General features: G+C 34.4%; 1 protein-coding gene across 1 annotated transcript in view; it reads right to left on the bottom strand.

Annotated features, from left to right (window-relative positions):
* Positions 1-132: 132 nt before the first annotated feature.
* MMP16 (matrix metallopeptidase 16) overlaps positions 133-26716 on the bottom strand; it is a 164398-nt gene continuing 137814 nt past the window's right edge. The window contains exons 7-10 of the mRNA XM_050971846.1: positions 20791-20929; positions 12738-12888; positions 8686-8801; positions 133-4194 (exon numbers count right to left, since the gene is read on the bottom strand). Of these exons, the coding sequence (XP_050827803.1) occupies positions 3860-4194; positions 8686-8801; positions 12738-12888; positions 20791-20929 (741 nt within the window). The 3' untranslated portion in view covers positions 133-3859. The remainder of the gene's footprint in view (positions 4195-8685; positions 8802-12737; positions 12889-20790; positions 20930-26716) is intronic.

The raw sequence follows: 26716 nt of genomic DNA on the forward strand, positions 1-26716 counted from the left end.
GCCTTCTGCATCATACAGACCATAATACTCTGAAGATACACAACCTTGTGTAGTCAGCTTGATAGTCTGTAGCTGATTAACACAGGACTATTCCGTTTTGTATTGTTCCAAAATACAGATCATGACAATAGCAATATGGAAATGTTTATTAAAAAAGTCACAGCACATGAGAAGGAACCCAGATTGCAGACCTGAAAATATTTTCAATTTGCTTTTCCTTAATTCTAATAGTTATAGGCCCTTGTAGAGAAACAACTATTCAAAAAAAAAAAAATTGTCTTAGAACTTTTACTAATTTGAATTCAAAATTAGATCAGGCAACATCACTAATTTACTCTGAAATTCTATGATTTGAAACTAGCCAATATGTATTTGGAAATTACAGTGAACACAAATGCTCCTACATCTTTTACTTAAAGCAAACCTTTATGACTGCATTGCAACCTACTGAAAACATGAGTTTGTAACAGAAATATTGACACAATCTTGCTTTGCATGACATAAACATGCCAATATAATTTTTTTATCCCTGTCTCTGTATATAGCATATATGCACTTTTAAGTAAAAGAAAATAGATTCAATGATCAACTTATTATGTATTCATGTAACTACCATGTACAATATACCAAGCACTAGAATTATCACACTTACCTTCCTGCATAATTACAGTTAAATTCTCCAAACACAAATATTTTTGTTACCTTATCAAAGAACAACAGTCAACATGCTCAGCACTTCATTACTGTCAGGGAAACGGTTGCAGAAAAAGTTAAAGCTGCCATGAAAGATATTTCAAAAATGAAATGAAATGTTCAAGTGAATAAAAAAATTGATGAGATGCTGTTCTGATTAAAAAAAAATAAAATTATCCTACAGTAGAGGAAAAGCAAATACAGAATAAATAATTCTTTCATTATTTTCCTCCAACTATCCAAGGGAAAAAAAATTGGAACAGCAACATCAATAATTTTGTTCTGTCTATAGCTAAACATAAGTTATAGTAGTTTGTTGAAAAAAAAATTCTCAATGGATTAAAATGTGCATGTCTATGTATGTGCACGTTTGTGTACTTTTAAAAGTATACAAACACACATCTTAATATGACAAAGAGCATAGAATTTCAAATTCACCAAATGAGCTGATCTGCAGCAAAAATCCTGTGCAACAAAATTGTCAATAAATCTATATTTTCAGCAACAACTGACTTGGATTTGCTAAATTATGCTATGGGCTGATACTGGTGCACTTCTTACCTACAGAATGCACTACTTCTACAAAACATCTCCAGAATGCCATCTGCATTGCATATTTGTTGTAAAACTATATCTTTTTCTAATCTTCATTTTTGTTAACCATACATATGTATATCTGTTTATGCTCTAAGAAATGAGTTTGCAATGCTTTTTATAGCATGCCACATGTGTTCATAAGTCCTCAAATCAATATAAAATCATGTAATTGAAAAAAGGCATACTATTTTTCATGCTATGCTCAATATAAATATAAATTCAAGGCAGTCAAGCTATCCATTACCAAAACAATAATAATCATAATATATATGCATATATACCTACACTCTCTAAAAAGTGATCCAGTTATGTGGATTAAGAAACCAGTAAGAAATTGGTTGAAGGCAGTATAAAAGTCTCATTTTATGTAAAAGCCCATACTGGCCATTTCAAGTATTTTAATACTTTCCTATACCTTTTCATTAATAACTAGATATTTGTAGAAATAATATTTTTATACTGAAAATTGTATTCAAGTTAAATAAAAATTAACTTCTGCCGTAATTCATTTTTAGAGTGTGCATGTATACATAGCAAAATACCTTTCTACAGACCTACCATAAATATTTCAGTCTATGTCATTTCTCTCCTATTAAAACACTTCAATGTTTTTTCTCAAATTTTGGATCATGTCTATCAGGCCTTTCAAGAAATAAAACTCATCTAAGTTCATTTGCAACACCAGATTCCCTTCAGTTTGTGCCAGTTTGCAAGTTAAAGGTCAAAGACATAGGACAGTACACTTTAAGGAAATTCAGACAGTGAAGCTGTTCACAGAAGACAATGTTTTACTTGGTAATGACAGTCAACAGGTCAATAATCAAGTTCAAGGCAAGCTGTTCATTGTTGCAAAAGCTACTCCCCTCAAAACCTGGCTTTCATAAAAAACCAGGTGTCTGACTTTTGGGGTGCATCATTCTGACCATCTTTAATAAGTTCACAGCCCAGTGACTGTAAAGCCTATCACTGCAAGAAGCAGCTCCTAAAATCAATAAAGAGGTCTGTCAGTTGCTGACTTTTCTCTAGGAAAAAATTATTGATACAAACCTGCTCTGCAGGTCACATGAAAATGACAATACTGCTGTTAGCACAAATTACACAGAATGACAAAATGTTTTGGTGGTCCCTTGGCTCTGTCAGTTGATACCACGTTTGACTGAAGGCCAGAAATTTTAACCCTTTGAGAACTATGATGAACATGCAAAGGGGTAACACACCAGAGGATACTCATGCACTATCAGAGTCATCTTCTTAGCCTTCTTTTGAAACTGTAACTCTACCTCTGCAGAGGCAAATCGAATTGTCATGCAACACAGTCTCAAGAGAGAAATCCAAGATGCTTAAGATAAGAGGTTAAGCTATAAAATTGTTTACAGATCAGAAAAATTCTTGGTAGTTGATAGAAATTATTAAAATACTTTTGGTTCCTTTAACAAGAAAGTAGCTGGTAAATATATTTTGTTTTTTATTCATGTTACAAATGCTTTTCTATCAATAATGCAAGTAATTAAAAATGCAGTCGCAAGAAATCTGTTTCAAAAAACTGATTTTCTTTTGAAACATGTATTACCCAACCACAATTCTGTAATTTAATGATGACCAAGGTTAACATCCAACAGGCTCTGAAAACTGGATGCAATAGTTCTCAAAGGGTTACACCACCAATATAATACCAGTGTCAAGTCTCTCAATAGTCTGTTGTTTTAGTTCATTGAAATCCACTTCAGAGACACTGCTTTTTTACCATTCTTTGGAATGAGTGCTCCTGACAGACCTATAAAAGGCCTGGAGTAGTTGGCTTGGTACAGCTTGGGAAAGATAATGTAGGAAAACCAACCAGAAATCAAACCAACCAATAAAAAGGTTCTGCTTGAATATAGTATTGAATATGAGTTTTAAACATTAAGGACATAGCCCAGAGCAGCTGTAAAAAACACAAAATGAATGTATTAAGGCTGTTACTATATTGCAGATATTTTGGCCCCTTGTTTGTTGGAAAATGGCTGTCCGAACAGTCTGAAGTCCTGCGTGTCATCCGAGCCTCCCACCTGACAAAACTGGAAGTAGGAGTTTAGGACTTTATCCGTAGCAGACAGAAAGCAATCCTCTTTGGAGACAAAGCTGTTTTGGGTCTTCTCACTTTCCTGAAAGTTCCATTGTTGGTTGTTGTGTTTCTCTAAAAAAATTTACTTTCAGCAAAAAATTCTTCGAAGGGGAACAGGCCTTAAGGGAAAAATGTAGAAACATTGGAGATATTTTTATTCCTCTTTGTTAGTTAATCCTGATAGTTTATAGGGCTTTGAGCGTGCAGAGGGAAGGCCTAGAATTGAATGACAAAGAAAGACAAAGGACTGAAGAAACAGCAGATACTGTGTATCATGGAAGCTTCCCAGCTGAGCGAATCGCCACTCATGCGCAGGACAGGCAACCCCCTGGGTTTTAAAGATCAGCTTTGTTTCAGACTGACAGATGCCCGCTCCTAGCTAGGAAACTGCATAACAGCTCTCGTGTTGAATCTCAAGTTACCACAAACTCCTGGGAGGGAAAGAGAAAAAACCAAAACCCTGCATCACACCCACTCTTGCATAGAGCGTTTGCAGTACAGTATGTGGCGGGGTGTTCCTTTCCTTTTGAACTGGAACACAGTGTAAACCAAGACAAGGAGGCACAAGGCCAGGATGCAGGGAATGACGATGGCTATGGCTTTCACAGTGCTGGCTGTGTTGTCCAGTTTGATGACAATGTCAACATCATCTTGAGGGCTGTGTCGGTCTTTATCTCGGTCTGTTGGTCCATCACAACCCATGAAATCCTTGAGGATGGATCTGGGATAGCCAGGTTCCACCCTGAGCATCTGGTTATTGAATTTCCAGTACTCTTTTCCTTTGTAGAAATATGTGAAGCCTGAGGAAGAAAGTAGCAATTATTCATGGTCATATGAAATCATGTCATCCATATACCATTATGGAAATAAATGTTATCAATTTTTTGTAATTAAAAAAAATCAAAAGACATAAGGACTAGACTTCAGTTAGAAGTCTTTCAAATATTTTTAAAAAATAATTATTTCTTTACTCTCTCTAGAAATCTAATGTTGAGTTTGGGGATTTTGTTTTGGTTTTATTGTTTGTTTGTTCTTTCGTTGTTCTTTCATTCAGCAAATTGGGATTTTATTTTCTTTCATTACTACAAAGATAATCAAATAATTCCAGAGAATACGGTCTATGAAAAGTCAAGGTTTGTCCAGTTTGTTCCTTTACTGGAAAACCAACTAGAGTTGGAATCCTCAGGGACAGGACTCTAAAGCATCACAACCTCTTCAAGATGGGAAGTCTCCTGAAACAAATTGCAATGCTCTGCTATGCTATGCTATGCAGAAGTGAGAACTGACCCTCTTCTATCTCACAGTGCCTATTGCTGTACTTCAGGAGACTGGATGAAATAACAGCATCTTTCACATGAGATAAAAGGTGTAGCCAGATTTAAGTTTTCTGTAAAGACCTTATATTTGTTCATTCAGGCACAATCCAATGTTGTTATTAAACATGCTTAAATTAAGAAAAAGCTTGACTCTTTTTAAAAATCTATATTATTTTATTATCCCAGCTGAAAAATGGCATTGATCTGGCAAGACATAAACCCTCAGGATAGGTGAACTTTCTCCTACTGCTTATGAACTGAATAGAAACAGCTGGATTTTTTCTTATCTTCACTTTATACTTCTCATATATTTCCTGCAGCATTCTAGGCTACTAAGACAGATTGGGAACTATTTGTAGTTAACAATGCTTCCTGAAAGGCTGGTAACTGCCTATCTGGAGATAACATTATAAACCACCTATTAAATCAACGGTTATTTTCTTTCAATTCTAAAATTTTAAAAAAACCAAATATTTGATAGTCTATTTTGCAGCAGAAACTGTAGGAACTCTTAATAACCTGCTTCCACTTTTCAGAAAAACGTATTTCATCATTCTTCTACATTAGGTATTTTTGTAATTTTAATAGCCTTCCTAGCCAATGAAAAAGTATTTTCCTTTCATTAATCCCTTGCATTATTATTACCTAAAAGTATGCTAATAGATTTATAGAAAGATCTAATAAAATTTGAAAAAAAATACGAAAAGTACTGATCTGTATGAAAAAGAGTAGCTAGACTTTTTCAGAAAATGCCTTCTATTCTGGTTAGAATAAAACCTAAAAAATTACTGTAATTCTTTAAATATGATGGTGTTTTAAAATTTTAGAACATATAAAATTCCTTAAAGTAATCTGGAGTTTAAATTAAAAGCATTATCAAATGGAAAAATTCAGTATTTTGAACCACAGTTGCCCTATCTTTGGATTCCATATAACAATATGGCTTTCACAAAGTACTGCAAATTCTGGCCATGGATAAATATTTCAAGTATGGAAATTTGATGTATTATCTCCATCAATACTGTAACACATATATAGAGACCATATACAGATTTGACACCTCTAAATTTATATTCATACATATATGCAGAATACATGTAGGTATGCTCAGGGGTAGAGGTAAGTCAAAATAAAAACTTTAGTTAGCAGTAATTGATATTATGCAGCAAAAGGTCAAATTAAAACTCTTAAAGCAGCAAAGGAATTGCCAGCTGCTAGAAATCCAATACAATTTTTTTTCAAATAGAGCACATTTTTCACTGGAAAAGTCTGTTTAAACTTTTTAAAAGTTTAAAGGTTTAAAATTTTCTGCCATTTTTACTGAGATAGGAGCTAGGATAATAGTCAGTTACAGCTGAAAGGTGGAAGCTACCAGCAGAGAAGGACTATTCTAAGAGACTGAGTAGTTTTATTGCTTCTCCTGACAGAGCAAATGACTTCACACAACTGTTGAAAGTGATTTCATCTAATCTGCTAGATGTGTTAAACCTGCTTTGAGAGTTGTTCCTTACAATGTTCTAGTCACTGAGTAGTGAGTGCAATACCTGACACAAACAGCACTGAAGGGCTTACCAGTCACTGCTACCTCAAACGTACTTCTGTAGTAAGTATAAAGCAAAAAAGGCCAGTGGACTAATAAAGCAGACTATCTTTTCTCTTTCTTCTACCTAAAAATTGCCCCATCACCTACTTCAGCAGAATTTCTAGTTGGAAAGTTAAATTTTCTGTGCTGCTGTCAAGGTAGAAAGGTTTCTCCAATTTAGAGAACTTTGTGCGTTCTGAGATTCTGTGTAGTGAAAAAAAGGAAATTTCCACCCACTCCTAAGAGTTTCTACCACAGTGTTAGAAAAATCACAAAATGCAGGGCAAGTTTCGAAAATGTTACCTGTTACCTGTACCTTAACATACTTTTAGGACACTGACTAGAGTAGGTAATTGCTTTTTCTTATCCTTTCCAAAACTCTTAATGCAAGATTACCAAAAATTTTTGCCATCACTGAAAGAAACCCCTGCATGATCAGAGGTATTGTAAGTGTTCATTTGCAGAGTTTGCACAACAAAAATGTAAAAGAAGAAAAAAAATTTACTTTAAAATGAAATTAATTCTCTTGCTTTTAGATGTTTCCTTATGAAGGTTTATAGTAAAAGTTCTTTATCAACTCTGCTTCTGTCCAGAGAAATAAAAGCAGTTTCAGGCAAAATGGAATCAACTTCTTTCCAACTGAGCTGTGGTATTTCTTATTTGCATGTGCTTTTGTTTTTTTCTCTCCTCATACAAACAACAGCAAAGTTGTGAACTGTTTCTTAAGGCCTTATTTTTTTTATTTCAGAGAAAATGTCTTAGTGGTCTTCTTGGAAAATTTATGGTGTCATTTTCAGTCCCCTTTTGTTCCTTGGGGCCCTTCTAGTATTTCTGAGATGTTCAAGAATTCCCTCTTTTCTTTCACCTCCTCCACAATCTCATGTCCTGTTTTACTAACCTTCTCATCCAAAGAGTCCAGCAGACTATCAAAACCACTGGGGTTAGAAAGAGAAGAGCCTTTTATGAAATCAAAAGTCTTTCATGCCTTAGGAATAGGTGCTCTGCCTCTGCAATGCTTTCAAACTCACTGGTCTGGGTGTTACAGTAAGATAATTTTTTTTTTTTTAATGGGAGGCACATGTACCTGAGCTCAGCATAGAATATATATATTTATATATATATAAAATATATATATATTCACAGATATGTGTATATATGTATATTGATGCACAGATATAGATAGATGATATATACACACACAGATAGAGATGTATATACATGTATATGTATTTCTAGAACATTTGTGACAATTTCCACATATATGCCTATTTAAAAGAAGTTAATTATTGAGTGTGATGTATGCAGAATATAATCTTGAATTACCTCCTTTCCAGGTAAAAGCAAGACAAAAAATCCAATCTAGCAAAAAGGCCAAAATACAGACAGGATTTCTTCTTCTGGGTACAATAGACACAAAGCAAGGAAGCAATTAAACATATTTTTGAAAAAAACCCCAAACATTTCCATGGTAAATTCATTAATCAAGTTAGAGGTTGAAATAGGAGACTAAAATGTTTTATAAAAGGAAAGAAATCTATTTTTTTTCTTCTAAAAGGAAACTAAAGTATTATGGCAATAGATATGTGTCCTGTCTTATGAGGCAAAAAGAATTTATTCAGAACCCACTAATAAATAAATCATATATGCCACATAACAATTGTCCAACAATGATAGGATACAACAAATGCATATTTTTATTCCCATCAAAAGGATCTAAAAACTCTGTGCAACTGAGGGCTCTGTTGGCAGCCAGCCACCATCCCCTGGGTAGCACTGAATTCTCCCAAGATGGAGGAGATTTTGGCTGCTCTCATTCCTTTTCTGGTGTGTCCAGCTGAGATTCCAGACTCTAGGTATGTGATGATGCATCTTGATAAAGCTAATAATACATCATACAAAAACCCCTATTATCTGATTTTCTACATTGCGGACTTGTGACATCTTTGATTTACATAAATTCATTGGGATATTTCTGCTTAGATAATGATTTAGCTTCCCTTTGCTAGCTTTTGAGAAGGAAGGCAATGCATTCTAGGCTGTTTAAAAAGCCACCACCTTGAAAATTCAATAGAGATATACTGTGTTTATGAAGCTTGTTTTAAGAGGTGCCTTAATCCAGCAGAGAACAAAACAAAAATGAATTAAGACTGAAGAAAAAAAGAATGGAAATTGAGGTTTATAATACTAAATTTGAAAGTGTTTTCAGCCCTAGGTTAAACAGTACATGCAAACAAAGAGTATTTTCTCTAAAGCCAGGTCTTTAGCGGGAAATAGTCTGTTCAGATATCAAGAATTCCTTCACTGCTTAACCTGAATAGTCAATCATCCCTCTACTGCTCTATCTTACATAAAGGGTGTAAATGAATCATTGAAACTAGAACACGTTTGCATACCATTTTCTTTGTGGACAAAGGCTCCCTGAGGAGATTCTGGGATGCCTTTCCAAATTGTGATTGGTTTAGGATAACCAGGGTCCATGGATCTCATTTCTTCACTGTACCTCCAGTACCTGAAATATTTTTTAAAGGAAAAAAAAGAAAGCACATCTGTAAGATAACAGATGAGTAACTTTGTGTTTTCCCCCTCTAACACCTGGTACATTCATTAAGTGAGAATACTGGATTTCTTCTCTTTGAACACACATTACAAATAAATCTTTTGCTGTTTCATGTAAATAGATAGAAGATAAAATATTTTTGCACTTCAACAACAAAACCAGCATGCATCTTACTTATAATCACCCCAATTCTGATGCCTAGGTCTTTTGCACAGTGACACAGAGAGATGCAAGACATGCAAAAAAACAGTGTACAATAATGCTTTTCGTAATATTGTAATAATGCAAGTAACAGTAGATTCAGATTAAAATACTGCCAGCAATCTTAAATTAACTCTTCATATGTATGCATTGCAGTAGCTTTTAATTTTATTTCATTATCACTAAATACATGCATTGTATTATAAAATTCAATCTCTTTTTGTGCCTTTTTGCCAGCCAGCCTTTCTCAAACTTAAAAAGCTTCAGCATGCAATTTTAATAATCCTGAACATCTGAGAAGTATTTACACTTGTGATTTATTTACACTTTGAGATGATATTGATAATTTCTTTTTCCTTTTACTGCTGATCAAATTGCTATGCATATCTTATGATATGTACTTAATTACAGCATCTCTAATATCCTCTGTGTATCCTAATATTTTGGTGGCTGTTTTCATATTTTGATTTACTCCATTGATTTAGAGCATAGTTTTGTCACTATCACTGATAATCTGGTAACTGCTAAAAACTTGACCCTATTTCTCATTTGAATTCATTTGACTTCAGTTTTTAGAAATCCTTGTTATGATCACCATATATTAAAAAGTTCTTATGTGGATGGTATTTTGTCACTGTGAAGGTACTTAGGCACTCTAATTGATTCAAATTTTAATCTTTTTAGAAAAGTGTGATGGTCTAAACTCCTCAATATTTCTCCCTGTAGGGCCTTTCTCTGGCTTTAAACTTTCAGTGAAATTAAAAGATGGCAGATTTCCAGTGGGTTAAGTGTTGACAAGTTAGATTAAAAAGACATTTGTATTTATTCTTTCTTTCTTATGCTTAAATTACTTTTATAGCCTCAATTCTTAATCTAGTCACATATATATCAACTACCAGCCAACAACAAAATGCTCTTTATTTGGATACGTTACATCTTTGAAAGTTTACATGCAGAAAAAACAGGTAGAAATAGTAAACAAAGCTCTAACTTTGATACTGTTGAAACCAGTTATTCCTCATCTTTAAACTCTAAGTTTATTGGCCTTTAGTTTGTATTTTTTTAAAGAAATGTATTTTCTTTTTCTCTCCCTCTGTTCCAGAACTCTATTTGCATTCTCCATAATTTCTCTCCTTTTCCTTTTTCTCTTCCAATCTTTTAATCTTTTTGAGCTCCTTCTTTTAATAACCTCTGGTTTCTCACTAGCCCTAAATGACTTTTAAAGATATACTTTGTCATTTAAAGTCTTTGAGGACATGCTCAGTGCACAATCTGAAATCACAAAACTTCTGGGTTTTCATCACTGATGAGAATGATCAGGGATCCTTTCCTACTAGGGAAGGACTGATCACGACACCACCTCAACAATCTGTGCTAGAATAGTGAACATGTCTACAGGGTAAAGAAAAGCCTAGTCTTGATTCTGTTTGGCATGCCAAATGTTCACAAGCAAACTCCCTAATGATGGTTTGAGCTCTACAGACCATATAAAGTTGTTGCTGTATCTCAGACACTGATAAATAACAGACAGGAAAAAAATCAAAGTCCACTTCATACTTTAGAAAAAGGGACTTTGGAAAATATATGCTAAACTATGGTCTATATCTAAGCCTATTTACTTAATGATATCCCAAGCCATTGAATGATTAAGCTTTATGAAGAAAAAACATTGATTTAACCTCTAAAGTGCATAAAAGAGTTGGACCAGACAGGGGCGTAAACTAGTACATGTTTACGAACAAGAAGTTCATCAAATCTATTTTCAAGTCCCAAAGGACTCTGTTCTGGTAGGATAGGAATAGCAGAGGGACTAATATTTTCTGTAGTCAACTTTTTTCCCCTTTATGTGTTTCATACAATTATTTAGAAGAATTATCATTAGTGTTGAAAGAGATAATGCCAAATTACAACAATAATGTTCCATAAATGAGCTGCTTTAGACATATGACTGTTTACTGGTTCAACATTTACATCTTCTTACTGGTTTATTAATGGGATTTTCTTGTTTGTTTACTTTTTTGCTTGGTCATTTTTATTATTTTTTTTTATTACAGCCAATATTTGACATCATAAGCAATGCACATTGAGAAACTTACTGTTGTAAGGGTTTATTCCCACTGATGGTCAATATCCTGTAATGGCTCAATTATCTCTGCAAGGCTCAGAGATTCCATCATTTTCTAACATACTCTATTGCATTTATATCCTGCTGAGTTTCATTGTGCTTGTTAGCTCAAAGTAGCAACTTTTCTGTCAGCACCTGTTTTCTCTGCTAGCTCTTTTGGTCTTCTACTATTACCCATTGAGTTTTAGGAAAATCCTGAATATAAGTAACTGCCTATGCATGGTACTATAAGAGGACATTGCTGAATAAAGCCTAAAGGAAGTAAAAGTCACAAAAGATTCCTACTGTACATCTTTTTACAATATGTATGTAGAGGCGGAAAATTATTACCTGAAAAAGAATTTGAATTTTTAAAAAGGTCTACCCAACCATAGGAAGCGAATTTTTTAGGCACCTTCTTCTCACTATGAAAATTGATTGCTTGAAATGATACCTGGTTTTAAAACATTACAAAAATTTGCCTTAGTTATCTACTTCCCTCACCATGAGTGATGGAGACCTATATTTTCTTAAATAATAAAAAAAACTTTAACCATAAAATTTGTTGCAGCATTCTGTAGTGCAATTTTTTACAGTACAGCTAAAAATTTACAAACTATACTGTCCTAAAAATATTCTATGATGTGCATTAAATTGATTTCTTTAGCGATCCATGAATACTATTAGTGTTTGTGCACACTAAGTACCACACAGTAACAACAGCAGTCATAGTTTTAATAAGACTAATGGAAATGTTACAGTTATTAATAAGGAACAATTTGTCTCTGAGCACACAAAATTTGCACAGCAATACATCAATCAACAAACACAGTACCATACTGAAATCCTGTAAAATCCATCATTCAGACAACTCACAGTGTTTCAAAATTTAATGAATTCTCCTGACATCTCTATAAAAGAGACAAACTTTTCTTTCCTTTTTTTTTTTATTTACAGGTAAATAAAGATACAGACACTAAATGACTACTACAAGTATTTCAGGAAAGGAAAAACCCTTGGATTTTATTGGTTTTTTTCTGTTATTTTCTTTTTGTTGGGGGGTTGTTTTTATTATTATTATTATTATTATTATTATTATTATTAATCATAGGTTTGTGTCCCTGTAAGATTTATTTAGAATTAATTCCAAGAAAATGCTCAAATTCTTCACTAGCTCCCAGGTTTAGCTCTGGGTTCCCATTCTTACCTCATTATGAAATAGTAGAAGTCATTTTCACTGACCTTAAAAGTTTTGGATCATGCTTTTGCCTGCTTTAGTTCTGGGGTTTAGAAATGTGGCTAAAAGGAAAGATGTAAGAGTGTACATAAGCACATTACTTCTAAGTTGAAATTTGCCACAACTGCGACTCACCTGTTGACTTCTAAAACATAACTTTTCTACTGGATATGCTTATACCCATTCCAAGATATTCACAAAATTATAATTTAGGTTATAGGACATGTGAAAATAGTACAGCCATCTATGCTGGAGGAGTAAATTTAATTATCTTGTGAAATGGAAAAGGTTAACATCTTAAGCTGGTATCCACTGAATTGTTCCCTTGCAGAAATCCTGTACCAACCTATCTCCTTTGAAGAAGTAGGTTTTTCCAACATCTTCCCACCAAATTGCGGAATCAATGCCGTGGGAAGGAATTCCACTTCCAAGTGTTATCAAATCATGAGGATACCCTGGCTGGAGAGTAGTGTCCTTGAAAACCCAGAACTTGTTACCTGTACAAAAGCAGACACATACACACATATATGTGTGTTAGTCATCAGTACTGTTAGTAGAAATATTAACACACCCTTAAGAAATAAGAAAGACTCCCAAAGGTCTAAAGTAGAGATTCTTCCAAATACAATGAAATTGAAAATGTTCAATTGCTGCAGACAATGCAAAATTAAATATGCCTTATGGATACTTGCATTTATAAAGCACCTTTCTTCAAATAAGTCCACAGAATATTTTATTACCAACTATGCAGTGATCAAAAGTAGAGTGAAAATTAAATCACCTCAAGAGACTCTGTGGTTGATAATGTAATACATTTACAGAAAAACTATGCAGCAGTTTTACGTTTCATGAGAAAAGAGAGAATTTTATAAGAAAATAAGGTAAGAAAGACAAAAAAAAAATAGAAATGACAATTTTCAGAGAGACCAAATACTTCTATTACTCTGTATTTCTCCCCAAGAAGTGAAATTACTTATGAAGGATGTAAGATTATTTCAGAAATAACCACAGAATTTGATATTTAAACATCTTTTCTTTTAGGGCGGCCTAAAGACAGCAAACTGAGAGTCTGAATCCCAGAGGTGAAAACCTTTTGTTACTGAATGTAATGATGGGTTGCCAGTGGCAGTAAGACTTAAGCTTTGTCTTCAGGTGGCAAATCATTCAAAACCCCCCAGCTGACTTATTTAGTGCTGAAAATTCAAGGTAGTTGTATGACTCCAGTGGATGCTACCACAGCGTCTACACAAACCTCAGATTACCCAGGTTACTCAGGTCACTGCCTTAAATATGAATCACATCCTAGGTCTTCCTGGACTACAGTGCTGAGTGAATGAAACCCCTACTGCTAGAGGGGTAACTGCAGCTACTAGAGAAATATTCTGTGTACACAGGGGTCCATGTCTACAAAAGCAGCAGCTGCACCAGTGTTTTATGGTTGAGATGCCCCCCTGTTTGTGGGAGAGGATGCTTCCTGTAGTCTCTCTTCCAGCTGGATGGCTTACCTCAACAGCCCACAACTCCAAGCTTGAGTCTTTCCTCTAGCTTCCTGGACAAGTTCTTCTTCACTGAATACTTCCATGATTATCTCACCTACTTCACCATCTCATATTAAGCTTATAGCCAAATAATATTTCCTTGATAATTTTGTTGTCCTCCTAGGGACTTCTCAACATACTGTGCCACCTGTCCTATTCTTGCAACTGTCTTCTTTTTACATTTCTGCTTTTTTTCTAATTCTTCTTCAAAACTCACTTCTCACCTGTGTCTTTTCAGCAGAGACTTCTCTTTCAAACACAGCTTTGTCTAAAAAAGGGAATAAAAATCCTCATATGCTCTTTAGAAATAGGAATGGGGAAGCATAATTTGCATTTATGTACTTATCTGATGAGCTTGCTTGGATGCCTGTCTTCTCTTTGCGTTCTGTCCCCTAGACCACAAGGACTCTCTTCTCAGGCTAGACTATGGGCTCCATTGTGAATGAACCATGTGTTTATTGTCTCTTCAAAGCACTACCATCATCGTTTTTTCCAGAAAGCATTGCTAGTTTTAGTAATAATCACACTGAAGGAGAAGATACTCTTTGACACTTTGAGCTAAACCACAAAAAAATCTCGACAAGATTCATGAACGTATATATTGGATTGGCTTATTGGATTCTTCACTTTGGTCTATCCATTGCTATGTGTGACAATGATATTTAAAATAAAAGGGGAAAAATTTGAAAACAAATTTTTCTCAAACACATTTGGAAAGAGGATGTAGGAGATAAAATCATGGCTGTTCACATTAGTTTTTGTACTTACCTTCAAGGCTAGACAGGTTGTTATACAGATTTAGGAGGTTAAGGTACTGTACTGTATAAATATTTTATAAGGAAATGTAATATTACCCCAAAGACCTAGGATCATGTGTATGCCAGAATCATCAAGAGAGAAAATCCAGAGAGCTGTTTTGCAGTTGGTTTAATATTTTAGCTATCCCTCTGTGGTATTAAACATTTGTTTAAAGGAAAGGTTTTTTTGATCTCCCTGTTTGTACTGTGGTGATTTAAAGCATGTTTTCATTTTATCAGAGTTTTAATTAGGAGAGAGGGTATAGTTTCCATCCCTCCTATGCTGGGTTTCCAGGGTTAATTTTTTATCAGCTTCTCTACAGCTGCTTGTCACCCACTTTCAAGCACAGACACTACAGTTTGCTCGACAGATCCATTTTTCTCTCCCCTGCCAGTTGGAGGACAGAAAGAACTCAAAGAATGAGTATGTACAGAGCCATTTGAAGTACTGGAAATGAAAGAGACACAGAGATCTGTGAAGAGCAGTCAAGGAAAGCTGAGTTCTCTGTTGTCCTGGGATTAAGGTCATTGCTAACCTGACATTTACCTTTACTGAGATGCCTTATAAAAACTCACTTATAGGGCTTGATAATTACAGAGGTGAGCATCTTCAATCACTCTCTGTCCCTCCTCCTATGTGGTTTATTTTTTGCCAATTCATATGCCTGGACACAGAAGGCTTCAGATGTTAATGGCAGTTTCAAATGCAATGATAAGAGAAGTCATGCATTTTGGACCTTACTAGCTGGTACTTATGGTGTGAACAACAGATGGCATCCAGTGAATGATCCTGGACCAGCTCATTTCTGTTTCAGAAGATCATTCAAAATGACAGCTGTTGCACAGCATTGAGAGGCATATGCTGTGATGTATGTAATGCCAATACTTTTCTCTGTGCCTCACAAGGAATAAAAGTCAAAGCAATTGTTATGAGTAGATCATTATCAGCCATACCCAAGGAGGCAAAGTTAACTATCAACAAGATCAGGTCATACCAAAATAAACAATGGTTATGCACAAGCCATTGTAAATGACAGCACCACTGAGGCATGTATTTTTTGCATATTCAGAGATACTGAAGTAAAAGGAAAGAGTAGACATGGAAACAGGCATAGGAAACTGAATTCTTCACATAATTTCTTACTAAGAAACACACCTTTCTTAGAAAACAGAGAAAAGGTAAATTTATCTGTACTCTGCAGAGACAGGGGAGCATTGAGATCTCTAACATATGTAAGCAAAGCTTATTGATGCTAACAAGCAGGAATTTTATTTAACATTTGCTTTAGAAGACGTGTTTAGTCTGCTATAACTGTGTTGCTTGTTAATGACAAGTACTGTATATAAGAAATCCAAATGTTCCATCTGGCTGACAGCTTTCACTTCAGTTTTTTTGTTTGGTTACTTTTTTGGGGGGGGGGGTTTAGGAGGTCTTCTTTTGGATTTTTTTTTCTGTCTCTCACCTGGAGGAAAGTGGGTGTCTATTTATCAGAGAATTGATCTGATCCACAGAATTTTATCAGAACCAAATGTTAGAAGAAGTTAAAGCTGAAAATCATTGCAAAAGATGCCCAACCATGATGAGAACCAGATAATTTTATTTCTAACGTATTTATAAAACTTTAAATGTAGTACAAACTAATGCTACAGTCAGTATGCTTTCATGTAACTCATATTCCACTTCCACTAATAGTCAATAAAACTTCATTAATTGTGATCATATTGGAAAGAAATATGACAAAATTAGTCATATTTTTATTCTTCTTATGGATAACTAATTCTTCTTTGGAGTCAAAACCTGTGCCCTCGGCAGAAACCACCACTGTGTTTATTTTGCAAAGTTTTTTTTTTTTTAAGGTCTCATTGGTAGGTTTGTTATTTTCACAGAGAATAAAGCATCACATGTTTCATGAAGTCTGAAATTTCAGAATGTTTAATCTCTCTGCTTATATTCCCTAATGTAAGGTCTAATATAATAAGAAGCAGATTGGCAAGGTCAGAAGCTGAGAGTGAAGCAAGTGATAAAAAAAGCTAAAATGTCTTACTTCTTGAAATAATGCTTTGTTAAATATCATCACTGTAGGGAAACAGCTGAGAAGGATGAAGCAAGGAATTATTTGAAGTCTCTCAAAATCCATCTTTGACATTCTAAAAAAAGTGCTGGAAGTAAAGGGCATCTGTATTTCTATGCTTCAAGTAAAATCACAATGTTCTAGATATTCTTTAGACTGTTTAACTTCCTACTGACTACTCCCAACAAATATGCAGTTTTTAGCAACTAGTTCTTCCTTCATAGAATTTGAATTCTGAATAATTCTCCTTCTGGGTTTTTTGTCCATATTATTTCCAATTATGGTATATGTGTAGTGAAAGAAGCGTGTGGCATATAATCACAGTGTTAGAGTGGTGAGATGAATTTCCAAATTTTTAAACAATGACATGTAATTAAAATCAGTTTAAAAATTAACATCTAATCCTGAATGCTGGTTCATTCCAGCCAACATTCCTCTTAATTTTGGTCTTTCAAGTCTGTATCTAGTCTTTTTCTAGAATCCTAAAATTACTATTCATGGTTCCTTTTTCCCCATTCTCTATTTCCCACATCAAGTTTCTATTATTTCTCCATTCCATGATCTGACACTATTGTAAATCTATTTTTCAATATAAAACTGTCAGGCCATGGGGTAAGTGCAGTAGAATGTTATGATGGAGGCACTGGTAGTATGAGTTTTACAGCAGCCTTTCTATTGCTACATTTGGTTTACCATAACATTCAACAGCACAGATGGCTTGACAATTTCATTTTAGCACTATATAAATTCCCAAAGGTACACAGAATAAATTTTACTATTCATGTTTTGTCATTAAAAGAAAAAAAAAAAGGTATCTTTCTGATGCCATCTTATTATCATTCAGCATGGACACTGGTAATGAATAATAACAAGAATTCAAACATCTGTTTTTTATAAGCAGCTATCCAGCAGATTGCTCTGTACTTTATGAGTATGATCTGGTCTACTGGGGGTTGATGGGTCCATCTGGCAGGGAACAGGAAGAGCATCTTGCTCATAGGCTTGCCAAGCTGGTAAAGAGGGATTTTAACCAAAGTTGCTGGTGGAGGGAGAACCTCAATCCATCCCACTCCTACCAGTTTGATGCCAGTGCCAGCAGAGAGATGAAGGGTCAGCAGGAGAGCACCTGAAACAGCACAAAGGAATTCCAGCCACTCCAGCCAGTAAGTTGGTTTCACTGGTGTTCCAAATTAAATGCCTCTATGGAAATGCACATATTATGCAGAATAACAACAGGAATTGGGGACGTGCTTGGAAATTTGTGCACACCTGCAGGGCTCTGATTCTGGCATCACAGAGACACGGTGGGATGGCTTCTATGACTGGAATGTTAGAATGGAAGGCTACTGGCTCTTTACAAAGGATGGGCAGGGAAGAGGGCATGGGGGTGTTGCTGTCTCTGTCAATGACCTGCTGGCATGCATGGAGCTCTGCAGGGATGGATGAGGAACTTGCCACAGAATCAGCTAGGTTGTAAAAGACTTTGGAGATCATCAAGTTCAACCTATGACCTAACACCCCCTTATCAACTAAAGCATGGGCACATCCAGTCTTTTATTAAACACCTCCAGGGACAGTGACTATACCACCTCTCTGGAGAGCCCATTCCAGTGCCCATCCACTCTATCTGAGAGCATTTTTTTTCCCCTAATGTCTAGCCTGTATATTTGTAGTATACTATGGGTCAGCACTAAAGAGAGGGCAGGAACACATGACACTGTGATGTGGGTCAGAGGAATGCATAGTGACATCAAACCAGCACAGGTTTTCTTCTGGCACTTAATCCATCTTTTTTATTTTATTCTCTGAGTAACAGATGTAGACATTGGCTTAGGTATGTGCTTTGTTAACACATCTGTATGCTAAACTTCAGATTTAAAGTTCCTTCTAGAACTTGCTTTGGACTAATTTTAGACTGGAAAAGCACACTACCTGGATAAGGCATTCTACTTGCTTGTCATCTTAGCAAAAACAGCTTGGCTATTTCTAGCAGCTTTGGGAGGAAGACATGTAATCTTTTCCCAGGAAATTTTGTGACGGAATAGAAGAAATGAGACAATGATCATTTACCTACAGTCTATTTATATAGGTTTCTGTAATCATGTTCCACAAGGCAGTTGAGATCCTTGGAACAGGAATTTTCAAGGACACCCACACAGAAGACAGCTGAAATTTTTGATTCTGTAGCAGTGGAAAAACATGAATTACACTGATAGAAAACACCAACAGTTAGATATTAAGAGTCATGAAGACAGGGAAGTGAAGCAAAAATATTTTTTTAAATTGCACAAGGAAATACAAAGACTTTTGACCTTGGCAAAGAAGGGGATAATACAAATGTCACTGCAAAAATAATGGGAGGAACTTTGAAAATAAGTCATATGGAAAAAAAAGAACTTACAGCAGAATATCCAAATATCAGATGATATCAGGTAGAAGGCACAAAATGAACTAGTCTGAAATCAGATAGCATAAGGTGGGGATGATGTGGAAGGAAAACACTATTTTGACTTCTAAAAGCACAATCCTGCTGTTCCTGCTTGCTTTAATTAATCTTGATTTAATTTCCCAGAGAAAAAATAGAGAAGTTCCCTCCTCCTTTTGTTGTTTGCTACCTGTAACCCAAAAACTACAGGATCAACCTGTTCCTCTTAGACCTAACAGGAGCCAGTCAGCAGTGGGTGAAGAGTTAAATAATGATGAAACATATTTCAAGGAATAGCTACAGAATAATCATTTTACCCTTCCATGTCTTACAGACCTAAAAATCAAGCACTGGGATGGAGATTTGGAGATAGTTTGATCATGATTCCCCACCATATAAACTTTCCAGAGTTAATGACTTGAAGTTGATTTTATAGCAACAGAAGTAAAAGCATTTGCTGTATTGAAATAGAAACTGCACTACATGTAATATAATTTTCCTTATGATTCACACAAAAAATTTGGCTTTTAGCAAAACATAAACTTCATTGTACTGTTATGAAGTGTTTCTGTATGTTATGAAATATTTTTCATTTAACATTCCCAAAATCCTGTTTCTGTAGTGAATGAAATATTCTAACTCCCCACTAATGACTCCGCTTGTAGAAATGATTATTTTTTTAATATAGCAACTTTAAAAAAATTTACCTTTTTTGCAATGAGTCAAAAAATATCATTCACAACACAAAGTAGCTGAATAATTTTTCACATATTTCTTATCTATTCAGTTTCTTCTTCTCTCAAATGATTATTTTATAAAACATATTTTACATAATTTGAAGATTTTGTCACTAAGTATGCATTTGTTAAACATATACGATAACTTATCATTAAATCTAAATAAGGTACATGTTTAAGAACTTAAATTTTGAAGAACAGCTGATGTCTGGAGTGAAATTTGAAAAGAATTGTTAACAACAATTTGATCTAAATCACCTGTTTTCTGGAGTTTATGCTCCTTTAAAAACACTAAATACACATGTATGAAAAAGATTATTTTTCCCCACACGAAGCTCCTAACATCAAAAGTCTTAGATGAAACAAATATAATGCAGTACAGTGAGGTGTATATATAGCAGGGGTGCCATTAAATATGTAAGAAATTCATTTGTAAATAGGAAGAGCAAAGAGAACTACACAAAAATTATTAATGGAAATGTGTTCATTGTGTCTTCCTAAAACACATTTTAAAAAGTTATTTCATAGTAGATCACTTCATTTCTATTTCTTATATTTATACTTTCAAGTTTGTATTGACTATGTAAGAGCAAATGCCCTGATACTGTGATATCATAAATTAATGTAGTTAGTTATGTAATTATGATTATGTAATAATATATTAAAAATGTAATTGCCAGACAAGAAAATGTTAACTTATATACTCTTTATTAGCTACCAATTTGCAATAAGATTTACAAATCATTAGTAAAACTAAGCAAGATGTATTTCAAGAAATCATCACATTCAAAAGTGTTACATAAAATCTTACTTTTTTTTTTTTTTCTTACCTTTAAAGAAGACAAAATTCCCCTCACTGTTTTCATAAACTGCATCAATGCTGGGAGGCAGTCCCCTCCAGAAGTAGGTAATCTGCATGGGGTATCCATCCATCACCCTGTTGTTCCTGACTCGCCAAAACCACTGATCCTGGAAACCAAGCAGACACTTCTTACTATATTTGTACGTGTTCAGCTGCTGTCTTGAAAATACTGAACAGCCTATCATGGCATTTTTAGAGCAGACCTTTTGCTGAGTGGAGAAGCACAATGTGTCTGCATTTGTGTCACATTACAAATGTTTCAGAACTGGTTTTTGCTGAGTGGGGGATAAGCTACACACATGAACCAGGTGCAGGGAGCAGACAGCCCTCAGCAGAACATACAGCGTGTTGTATGAGGTGATGTAACTCTCTCAACTTCATTCTTATAAGGGGCCCAATTTAAAATTTGTGGTCTGACTGTAGGTGCTTTTAGGCTGAACCTTATGCTTATGTGAATGCCTAAAATAATGGGACTACATACAGACTTTGAAGACCAATTAATTTTGCAGGTCATTTTTTGCAGTGGCTGCTAACAGTGAATGGCTGTTAGATATATGTGTGACATTACTACATCTGTCCAGCAGGAACTATGTTTTGATGACAATTTTACTGTTGTGAAGTTTAACAGTCTTTCCAAGTGACATTAAATAGAATGGTTAATATTAAATATATATATATATATATATATATATATATATATATATAATCAATGCTAAATCCAGCTAATCCAATACATGGCACATTAAATGGGTATCAATAAAGATATTATCACTGTACTGCTTCAGAACTGTTTCATTTAAAGAAGAAGGACAGGGTAAATATTTAACTTCTTACACGTATTAGAATATTTCCCAGCATTATTATTTTGTAAATCAACCCCCTTTAACAATAAAGGAAGTGATGTTCTGCCAGAATCTGTCTCAGTTTACTTGGCAGTTCTTCCTCTGTGTAATGAACTCAGATTTCACAGTGCATCAAAACCTGTAAAATCATTAAGTCAACAAATATCTTCTTGAGAATGAGTTATGTTTCAGACTTAGTGATTTTTGGAATATGCCTGCATTATTTTATTTTGATAGCAAGACCAGTAAAATTATATTTTGCAGATTTGGTATTGAGTTGTATGTCAAACTGTATTTCATACTTCATATTGCTAACTTGCAGTATAATATTTAGAATATTCTTATCTATTATTTGCTCAAATTTCTTAGCAAACCAATAATATTTTCTGCTGTATTATTAAAATCTTAACAATAATACAATTACGGCAAAACTGAAATGTTTGCTTCATTCAGCATATCCCCATGATTTTTTATTTAAATCTCTTTATATGTATACATATATGTATATGGGTCATTGCCTTTAATGTTGAAATATTCCATTCTGAAGCATAATTGTGAATGCAGTGCTCTCTCTTCTGCTGATGGAATCTCAAAGACTTCTTATTTTCCTCATCTATTTTCAGCATATGTACCTGTCCTCGCAATAACCATGGACAACGGGGTATAGCTCATCAGTAAGGATCCTACAGGTTTCCACAAAACTAACATTTTGAAAATTTATAATTTTAGCATTTTTATGGTCTTACTTAAACAGACAGAGGCTGGCATGTGATTTGTCAGTAGATATCATTTCAGGGAATCAGCAAATGGAAATGTCTGAGTCAGAACTGAAGGTGTGGACCTTTTATAAGATTGGGGAAGGTAGGTGTTGGCAGAGGTTGATAGAATAATTTGTTTATGTAAATTTATTTTCCCTGGGTGACTTTCCTATGAACATGCTGGACTTAATGGTTTTAGACTGATAGAATTCAAACTCTGGAACTCAAGAAATGCAGCATGTAGCTGTAAAGCATGCCAAGGACCTTTCTGAAGTATCAGATGAGATAGGCTCTGCTTAGGGAAATGCCTCATTTCAGCACACACATGTAAATGTAATTAGTTTATCTAAAACAAAGTTAGATTTACCAGGAATTTTATCATCTGCATTTTTGATAAACATGTACATTTGCTGAAAGTATTTTTTAACAAGAGTTTAGCTATTATTGAAATTCAAAAGAGGCATTGTCCAAGACAAAGCATATTCACTCTAATAAAGCTCTTTCACACTTCAAGAAAATAGCTTGAAACAGTTTCTCTGGCACAACACTTCTCAGTGTATTTGTTTATGTTAAATAAACACAGTTTTGTTTCTTTTGAGAAATTGTGCTTATTGAGAATCCCTTTGCCCTACTCACTATGTTGATTAAAAATACTTTTTATTATTTTGTTTCCCCAAAACACATTAACTACAATAAACAGGTTTAACATGACTTGTCAGACGCACTCCAATGCAAAGCCTGACAAATGATTGCATAGATTTTAGTGTCTTTCCTTGCAGGCTAGCAAATGCTTCTTTGTTGGCATGTGTAGATACCCAATTGCGTCAAAAATATGGATCACTCCTGTGCAGCTGAGATCTGGCTCAATAATGGATCATTAAATATTATGACTATAGACATACCAAATAAATTAAGCTTGGGCAATTATTCCCAGTTGAAAAAGCAAAGCTGGAGCAAACAAAAATCAACACTTAATTAAGATAGAGCAATATATCTAAAATCCAGAAAATGGTCATTGAGTGAGAAGAGGCTGTAAGATGTTTTGGAAACACTATGATGGATAAAGAGTAACAGTCAAATGAAGAAGCAGTAGCAGTCACTCAAATTGAATGTTTTGACATTTTATTTAGAAAATAGGATATTTCTGAGAAAAAAAGATAATAAAGCTTTTTAGAGAAAAGAACTAAACAAAGGTCATGCATAAATCATTCTGCACTGTCAGTAAATGTTTCATGTTTTTTTTTTTCTATGGATTTAAAGGGACTAAAATATAGTATTTCATGTATGATCACAGCATATAGTTCCCTCTTAAAAACACTTCTTTGTTAACTTAGAGAATTTTAAACGGAAGAGAGTATTAGAGCAAAAAGAAAATCTGGCATTTAATGCATAATTTTCATACTTTGTTGGTAGATACAGGCTCCTCCCAGTCTTAGAATATACGTTTTTAGTGATGATTGTGTTAAATTGTTCTTTATTTTTCATTCTAGGAATGTTTAAATATATACTCCTATGAATAATTAATTTCCATTTCAGTATTTATTACTAACTTAAATGTATTTCAGATTCCTTAAGGGACACAACTGATGTGTATGAGAATTAAAAAAAAACTCCAGGTATTTTGGTTTATCCATAATATACAAACTAGTAGAGCCTTTAGTGCAAAATTATTGCTCTACCATGTCTAGAGCACCTCATTTTCTCTTATGTTGCTTGACCAACAACCATTGTCAATGTAAAAACATTAATTTGCTACAAAATGTCTAGAGCTCTGACCTTTATTTTCTACCTAATGAACTCTATCTACAATCCCCTAATAACATGTGACACTCTCACTCAAGGTTGAATAATACCCAGTAGAAAAAGAAAGACTGCCCAATGTGACAGATATTCCAAAAGACCTACAACAAGCTATAAGGAAGGAAAAAAATCAGAGATCTTTGAACTGGTACCTTTTTTAACTACTTGGAACTGAAGGCAGGTAAAGATTTAAGGCAGATAGAGAGGTGCAAAGCAAGGCCAAAATGCAATGTAAATTTTATTATTTTGATTAAGATTATAAAAATGTGTGTGAACCCCCAGTAATATTTGAAATATCCTTGCACTGTACAGCAAAAATCTCTGTGAATTGCTGCCTGACTTGATGTCTAAGTGTATGTATATGATGCTGTTAAGAGTATTCCCCTAATAGGATAGAGTGACATGCAAAATTAAATAGCTACAACCGATAGGGAGTGAAGTTTTACTATTTCTAGATTCCACAGGATAAGTGTTTGGTCTATTTAATTGAAAAAAGAAAAAAACAAATAAGCATAATACTTCTGCCCTAAATAAATGTCAATCAAATCAAATACTAAATTTCAACCAATACTGTAGCCTAATGTTATTGGCAAAATACATCAAGGTATCACACTGGGTCTTGTCTTCTCCCACAAGTATACTCTCCTCATGTGCAAAAGCAAGACAGTGCCAAAGGAAGATTAAACACACCCAGGAGCTAAGCAAAACAGCAGCAACAGACTGACACACTCAGACTAATGACAATCCTACTTTTTTTCATCTAAGTATTGCAGGAAAAAAAAAAAGAAAATAAGCCAGTGGCAAATACTATACTATGATATGTTACAAGTTTAAATTCATCTCTTAGAGAAGAGTTCTGGTTACATACAGAGAAGTTGACCAAAGGACAAAGTCTGCAGAAACTACATTTCAAGACTGTGATCAGGGAGACAATAAAGTTCCCCTACTATACATCTTTATGGGATATTAAGAAACTGAATTTGGCAAATGCAAAGTATAGTTATTGTATCTAAGCCAAAATAAATTTGGAGCATCCTTTTAAAAGTCTTGATCTAATCTCAAAAGGCACTTTTCCACATTTACTTCATCAGGTCATGAATTTCATCAGGGAATCTCAACGATGGTAATAACAGCCCTGTGGCATGTGGAATTAAAGCCTTTGTGCCTACTCATTTGGGGAATTCCACTATTTCTTTAGTAACATCCATTTTCAACATTCTGAATTTGGAATCTATAGCATTTAAGCCAAAGGAAATTACTGCACAAATTAGGGGAGGAAAAAAATTGAGCAACTTTCTGGGAAATAATTTTAATGGAGCACAAAATACAAGAAACAGTTCAGGGGATTTGAGGGCAGAAAAATTATCATTACAACTCACCTATGAGAAGGATTCTGAATTTATTTTTCTTTTCTGTTTTGCTTTTTTTTCTCAATATAGAATTTGCAATGAAACTTATAGACTAGGCTTACTTCAGTTCCTATTTAATCCCATAGTAGAAAACAATTGTCTCTATTGAGACCAGAGTCAGACATTAAATAGATGCTACCAATCTATCTCATTTTAGGAAACAATTAACTAAATGGACTATTTATACACACACAGCTCAGCTCATTATGAAGCTGGTTAACATTAAGAGCAAACAAAATTTAAAATTGCAAAGGACTTTTATCTGTTCATTAACAGATGGATGTACAATGCATCATTTATTTGAACTTATAGAAACATTTCATCTTTGCTAATGTGTTTGGGATAACAGCATGGTTACCCAGTTGGAACGGGGTGTAAAGGTTGTCTGAGAGCCACAGTGAGAAGTCAGAACATTAAACACCACTCAGAAAAATCTCAGCACTTCCTATGTTGAGATCCTGAACCTCCTGCTGATATCCTCACTGGAAATGAGACCAAATCATTGGATTCAAAACAAAGATATGCAAAGACATCACCAAATACATGTTCTGTTTCTTCCTTACTTTCTCAAGTAAGGAATTTACTTCTTTGATGCCAGTTATTAGGAACAATTATAGAAATACTAGCTATTTACTGTTAGTACCTAATCAGACACTGGAGAACTCCTGTAGACAAATTAAACAGTTGTTTGTTATGAACTTTATTCTTTTCCTTACCAAAATGTTATGGCTAACTAACACCATGAACAAAACTATTAACTGCTGTGACTCAGCATAGGAGCAAGTGAAAAACTGGCAAATGTTTCCCATTGTTGAATATGGGAAGTGCTAAACTGAAATTGATTTAAAGTATCTTTAAAGTCTTCAGCTAATGTGAGGTTCACTGGTGTAAATACATTTTCAAGAGAAAATATTATGTAATGATTTTATATAGGAAATCTTTGCTAAGGAGTCTGCTAAGCATTTTTTCCTAGTATCTCTTCTTATCTCCTCCTCTGTATTACTGATACAATAAAGTGATGTCAAGTAATTTATTTGGGGTCCAAAATGGCCTTACGTTAAAACCTATCTTCTTGTTATCTTATT

Source organism: Serinus canaria, chromosome 2 (assembly GCF_022539315.1).
Source record: "Serinus canaria isolate serCan28SL12 chromosome 2, serCan2020, whole genome shotgun sequence".
NCBI lineage: Eukaryota > Metazoa > Chordata > Aves > Passeriformes > Fringillidae > Serinus > Serinus canaria.